Genomic DNA, 6,990 nt, shown 5'->3' with positions numbered 1-6,990 from the left:
ACACTGGCATCTGTCTGCATGGCTATGTACAGGTTTATGTTTTTGGAGCCTAACATGGTAGCTCTTCTCCCTCCAGACAACTATCACAGGCAGAAAGAGATATTCGACCCCATCTATTCAGTAGCTGTTGTATAGCTCTCACAAAGAAAATATACAAATACGGCACACTTTACAGGGTGGGGAACTACAGGTAGGCCCCTACTTTTTAGACCGTTATGCCAATGTTGATGGGGTACACATAGCCTTTGAGTTTAATGGGTGTTTTTTTCCACGGCTGTGTCACCTGTTGTTGTGAAAAAGCACAAAATCCTAGGACGGGGACATCTTTTGGGTTTCTTTATTACAAGACGCAGCTCAAGACCGACTATCTGAAACTACTTAGTTTTGTAGTGAGGACTCTTTCGGAGCACGAGTGGGAGGTGATGAAAGAAACAGACAGGGAGCTTGCAGACTTTTTAAACCGAGCCCAGTTACCCCAGCCTCTCGTGCCTAGGAATGCTCTTTTTGGGGGGAAGACAAATGCTATCCGCCTATATTACAAGCCTAACCCCGGGGAAGAAATCCACTATTATGATTTTACCAGCCTGTACCCTTTCGTAAACAAAACCAAAGAATACCCTTTCGGACACCCCGATATAGTCTGACAAATTTGGACCCCTTGCAAATTATTTTGGAATTGCAAAAGTTAAAGTGTACCCCCCGCGAGGCCTTTTTCCCATTGTTACCTGTCAGAGTGGGTGGCAAGCTTACATTCCCGCTATGCCGAACCTGTGGAGAAACCGAGCAGCAGGAGACATGCACCCATACTGACGAGGAGCGGGCCATCCTGGGGACTTGGTGCACAGTGGAATTGAACGCGGCCATAGTGAAGGGGTATGCGGTGGCTAAGATCTATGAAATCTGGCATTTTAATTAAAAATCTGAAACTCTTTTCAGAGTACATAAAATTACACCTCCGCCAGAAACAAGAGGCTTCAGGGTACCCCAGTTGGTGCACAGACGAGGAAAAACAAAATAAGTACGTTAGCAACTTCTACCAGAAAGAAGGTGTGCATTTACACCAACACGAGATCAGATCAAACCCTACTAAACGCCAAATTGCTAAACTGTTTGTTTTTAAATTCTCTGTGGGGTAATTTGGCCAAAGATCCAACCTACCCAACACCAGCATCGCGAGAGACCCTGACGAACTATTGCAGTACCTGTTCTCCCCCAATTATGAGGTTTCATCCTGCGAGTTTATCAATGATGAAACAGCGTGCGTGTCATGGAAGCACGCAAAAGAACGGTACTCTGTCTCTGGCAATACCAATGTTTTCATAGCCTGTTTCACCACTGCTTATACAGCCTCCTAAACAGTTTGCTTGAGCGGTGCCTGTACCACGACACTGACTCAGTGATATTTGTGAAAAGGGAGGGTGACTGGAATCCCCCTCTGGGGATATTTAGGGGACCTCACGAGCGAGAGCCCGCCAGATCAACACATCACCGAGTTTGTGTCGGCAGGCCCGAAAACCTATGGGTATAAGCTGTTGGGTGGAAAGGCCTGTATGAAAGTCAAAGGTATTACCCTAAACGTAGCAAACTGTGAAAAGATCAACTTCAACAGTTTGAAAGATCTAGTCCTGGACTATTGCACGGGTCTGCAAGAAAACACCTCAAAAAAGATAGAGGTGCAGCAGCCCTCTATCGTAAGAAACAAAAACCAGTGGCAAATAGAGACAAAAACCCTTAAAAAGACACAAAAAGTGGTTTACAACAAGAGGGTCCTAGGAGAAGGTTTTAAAACCCTGCCCTACAGCTTTTGAAAAAATGGATACAAGGTGGAAACATCCCTTTTCTGCAATTCTCGCGGGGCCTAGCAACTGCGGGAAAAATTACTTTATAAAAAACCTGTTCGATAATGCCAAACACACACTGTCTGTTATGCCTGAGAATATTGTGTGATGTTACAGTTGTTGGCAATCTCTGTATAAAGAATTGCTTTGTAAATATCCCTTTATCAATTTTGTGGAGGGGCTGCCTGATGCTTTTGACGATGACAGTTTGTTTCCTACTAATAAAGCAAATATGATGATCTGATGAACTCTGCTTGTGAAAGAGGAGAAAGCCTTTACCAAGTACGTGCATCACAGAAACCTGAGCATTATGTATATAGTTCAAAACGTATTTGGTCAGGGAAAAAAGAGTCGCACGATTAACCTAAACACAAAGTACATGGTTCTGTTCAAAAACCCCAGGGATAAATTACAAATTGCTATGCTCGCTTGGCAAATGTACCCCGGCAAAGCTCAATTCTTTCTAGAAGCTTTTGAGGATGCTACCAAAAGACCTTATGGCTACCTGGTGGTGGATTTAAATGCTTCCACCCCAGAAGCTTATAGACTAAGAACTGGTCTTTTCCCTCCAGACTGGCCGGTGGTTTATACTTTGAAAAGAACAACAGCCGGGTATAAAAAGAGATGACTTATCGGCAGGCCCCTTTTTATACCCGGGGCTGCTGACCGAAAACATGTCTAGCTGCGTGAAGAGAAACCTGGGCCTTTTAAAATTACTTAGCAAATCGTCCTGCAGCAAAGGAGGGCTATACTGTGTTTGGCCTCTGACGATCTAGTAGCGGCCATCTCAGAAATAGTGCTCAATACCTTAAAAGGAAACGTACCTTTAACACAGAATCAAGTGCGTGTGCTGAAAAAGAAATGCACACTTATAAAAACTTTGTGTAATAAAAGGGTTTCACTTAAAAGAAAAAAGCATCTGGTGTAGCAGTCTGGGGTGTTTATCGGACCACTGTTAAGTTTTGTTATCCCTCTGATAACGGGGCTTTTAACTAATCAATAATGGAGTATGCAGAAAAAATGTTTCTGGTGCCCAGCCACCAGTTGGAGCAATTAAGGGCTCCCCCTCCAGCATAGGAAAATATCAGAACAACCGCAACTCGCTTACTGGATGCTGAAATGAAGTCTGTTCTTCAAAGAACTGACTTGGCTAAATACGAAAAGGTTAAACTTTGCAGCACCGTGCTTCAAAGGTACTGTGATCGGCGTTGGCCCACCTACCCGCTAGGGGGCGGTGGGGAGCTATGAGGTCACTGGCCGGCCTGGGTCACGCCTCCGTCAGCGGGGAATTAGCGGCGGGGCGGCCGCCAGCCAGAGTCAGTAGCGTGCCCCTCAGGCAGGGGGGCGCCGGCAAAGGTCAGTAGCGCGCCCCTCAGGCAGGGGGGCGCCGGCTAAGGTCAGTAGCGCGCCCCTCAGGCAGGGGGGCGCCGGCTAAGGTCAGTAGCGCGCCCCTCAGGCAGGGGGGCGCCGGCTAAGGTCAGTAGCGCGCCCCTCAGGCAGGGGAGCGCCGGCTAAGGTCCCGGCGTGGCTCTGCCAGGTAGGGGAGCGCAGGCCCACCCTACACCACTGCGCTCCAGCCCAGGGCCCTGACAGTGGCAGAATGAGGGTCCCACCACTGGGTCAGTGGGGTCGTCCCGCTACATAGACTCACCACTGTGCAGCTCTGTCCCTGGGCTACTTCCTACCCGATTGCTCGCCCGAATCCCTCTGGTCCCGTGAGTGCGTCGGGGTAGTCCGCTGCTGGCAGCTCCGGCTCCCCCTCAGGCTCAGGCTCCTCCAGCTCCTCTGGGTACTCGGCTGCTGGCAGCTCCCGCTCCCCCTCCGACTCCTCCAGTTCCTCTGGGTACTCGGCAGCGGGCAGTCCTGGCAGCCCCAGTCCGTCCTCCAGGTGAGGTTTCCATGGGTCCAGGGCCTCCCCTGGTGTGGCAGCAGGCTCTGAAGGGAGCAGCCCATGGTCTGTGTCTGCCTCCCTCCCTGGTGCTGCCCTAACTGAGCTAAGGGCCCCGCCCTTTATACTTCCTGTTCCACCCCTCCCCTTCCGGGGGGTGGAGCAAGCGTGGGCTGGCCCTGCCCACTCAGGCTGAGGGAAAGGCCCTTTACCCTCAGGTTTGGAGGGCAGCCACCCTGGCCCCCTACAGTACCTAATGTACGTGAAGCAGAGCGATGCGGATAAAGGGAAAATAAGTCTGTTTCTACTGGAACAGGAACAAAGTATGCCGGCACACCCCCAGAAACACCAAAGAACTCAGACTCTGTTGCTCAGGAGGTGTTGGATAACGTGAATAAGCGTTATAAGAAAAATGCAATAGTATTGCTAAATAAGCTGGGCCAGGATAAAAATCTCTCTTCATGGAAAGATAAAGGGTCTTTTGTGTACAAAGGCTCTGTGGTTAATGGTTCTAACATGCTCGACTTAGGGCCGTCACCCAGACTCACTCTGTTCCTCGCAGACATGTACCTAAAGGATGGGATGTGTTTATGAATGCCATGGCGGAACTGAACGTACCATCTTCCGTCATGGGCAATGTGGCCAACAGAGATCTTTTGGAATGCCTCAAGGCCTCGACTGCTGACACTGGGGTGGATCGAGAAACCATGACTCCTTTTTTGCCATCTAAAAAACGAAAATTGGCTAAAAGAGCCAAATGGCTCAGTGTGTAATGTTTTTCACATTCTAATTTTTTTTTAAAACTGGTAATGTTTTGCTTTAAATAAAACATTTCTATAATTTAAAAAAAAAAATCTGTGTACTTTTTCTCAATTGGTCATTGGTGGTTTTTGTTTTTGTTTTTGTTTTGTTTTGTTTTTTTAAAAAACTCACCAAACATCAATTGACTTTAAACCCCCTCACTTGGGATGCTTTATTGGGTAACATGGCTATGAAAATCATAGCAAGATACACATGTCTGGGCTTGTTGAAACATGGTTTGAGCAAGGCTAGGCATGCCCAAGAATTTAAATTTATTTTTTATAAAATTCATCACCATCCGGTCATTTTGCACTAAGTTGTTAGAATACAATTTTAAAATCCAGTCAAAAGATAATGTAAGAAAAACGTGCAGTGATAGCCGCAGGCAACGGAGTGAGGGTCTTGTAATTGTCTATTGTGAAACACCATGTCTGTGGCATTTTTGTTTAAAAATTTCATAATTCTTTTAGGAAACAACACACTGTTCGGGGGGGGGGGTGCCCATAGGAGTCAAAAAACTCTCCATGGTTACACTCCGCCAGATAGAAGGTGAGCCTGTGTTCACCCGGTTGGTTGTGTGGCTGCGTGTTCACCACCAAGTCAAGGGGTCTCTGAGACAGCTTGCCTCCTGGGAGCCAATCACAAGGGAACACATCTAAGAAATTCTTTTTCGTGTAAGGGTCCATTGATAAGACACGTGAGAGCTGCACGGTGTCCATGTTCACATGTAGTCAAACAGAACGTTTCTCCTCTGATTTATTTCTATGACATTGTCAAAAACCCCATACACAATCATATTGACGGTAACCGTTAAAGCCTTCCCAAAACGTATTTCTGCTCTCAGGTTCCCAGTTTTAATCAGGGAATAGTGATCAGAGCATTCCTGGTTGGGAGACAGGTCAAAGGCAAACAAGGTGTAACCCTGTGCAAACTCCTCACAGTCGATTAACAGAGAACGATCTTTCATGTGTTTACTAGCTGTCTGTACCAAATTCATGTATTCTCTCATGCAGCGTCCTGCCTCGAAGTCCAGTTGCAGAGGCTTGGTCGGTATCTGTTCACCATCCACATACAAGGCCACAAAATTAATAACGTAATGTTTAAAATGAAAGGGATTTCTAGTGTAACTTCCGCTAAAGGCATCGTTATCCACAAACCCTAGGACAAGCATTTTGGGTAACTGTCCCAAGAACAGGTTCTCCTGGTTACTGACCCTGCTGCCTGCGGGGATGCTAAACACTTTCATTCCCACACGGTCCATGGGGTATTTAGCATTAGCGGTAAGCAGGGCCTCCGCGTGCCCCAGATGGACTCCCGGGGCCACCCGTACTTTCTTCACAAAAAAGGACGCTGATACAATGCGCAGTTTAAAGCCTTCAGCCGCCCTGCCCATTAAACAGAAAGCGTCTTTACTGCGTGTCAGTTTAATTTTCACATCCACTCCATTTAACAAAAGTTTTCCTTGAAAAAACAGGTCGCTGTGTAAATGGCCCAGCAGCTCTACCGTTCTGCTCTCTACCGTCAGCTCTGCATGCCTTACAAACCCTAGATTCCCTCCATCCAACTCTGTTTCTTCATGTTGTCCAGCAGTGTCTTTGTAAAACAGGCCGGCGGAAAATTGTGTGGCGAGGATGTCGTCGCTGTAATTGAGCACCAATTTTATAAAGGCCCTGTAAGGGTAACAGTTGTTGCTTTGGCTTATGAGGCGGTCTCCCAGGGTGACATCCAACTGACTGAAAATAGAGGCCACAGGGTAATTCACCAGGCCCACTTCGGCGTCCACAGCAAGTTCAGTTCCGCCTCCTTTTACAATCTTGCAACACAGGTACAGCAGTGTGTTGTTTAAATCCTTATAATCTATGCCATTCCCTGCTATAAAAAAGTCAATGGGGGCAGACTCCATAATGGCCGATAGAGGCGGCACCTCGATGTAGATGCTTTTCTCAATGCTGGTCTGCGTAGGGGCTATTTGAAACAAGTCTAGTTCGGATTTGGTGCACTCTTCAGACCCGCAGTGAACAAAAGCCATGTTGATTAAAATATGTCTCTTTTACCAGGCAGAGCACATCTCCTCTTTCACCCAGGCATCCTCTTGGACTTTTGCTTATGGCCGGCTCTGCGTGTCAAAGCCCTTCTTTTAAAGGGTTTCGGGGGACCTGTGCATCGCGGGTATGACATGTTTTTCTTTCTCTTCCTCCTTTTAATTTACATCAGCCCTGATGTAATGAAGATTTCCTGGACAGACGTCAGGAGATGCTTCTACGGCCACAATGTTCTGAAGATTCAGAGCAAGCGCAGCAGGGACAGGAGGATGGTGAAGAAGTTTGGCAGCATGTGACATCCAGAAGGAGAAAGAGGAGCGTCCATGTACCAGCAATGGAGATACAGGTGAGCAATCATTTCCATGTTCTCTCTACAGGTACTAATGTGGAGAGTGGACTAGATGACCCATCTGAGGGAAGG

At 47.4% G+C, this 6,990-nt stretch overlaps 1 protein-coding gene across 1 annotated transcript; it reads right to left on the bottom strand.

Moving 5' to 3' along the window:
- Window positions 1–5,248: 5,248 nt before the first annotated feature.
- On the bottom strand, window positions 5,249–6,556 carry LOC117878336 (uncharacterized protein F54H12.2-like). The gene has a single exon (XM_034772532.1). It carries the CDS (start codon window positions 6,554–6,556, stop codon window positions 5,249–5,251), a length of 1,308 nt encoding a protein of 435 aa, XP_034628423.1.
- Window positions 6,557–6,990: the final 434 nt, after the last annotated feature.

The sequence above is a fragment of the Trachemys scripta genome, chromosome 1, assembly GCF_013100865.1.
Source record: "Trachemys scripta elegans isolate TJP31775 chromosome 1, CAS_Tse_1.0, whole genome shotgun sequence".
NCBI classification, from domain to species: Eukaryota; Metazoa; Chordata; order Testudines; family Emydidae; genus Trachemys; species Trachemys scripta.
The sequence above is the reverse complement of the archived record's forward strand: the minus strand, read 5'-3'. Positions and strand labels throughout refer to the sequence as shown.

What these genes read in the sequence shown, in the direction of transcription:
- LOC117878336 (XM_034772532.1), bottom strand. Translation starts at nt 6,556, where the DNA reads ATGGCTTTTGTTCACTGCGGGTCTGAAGAGTGCACCAAATCCGAACTA.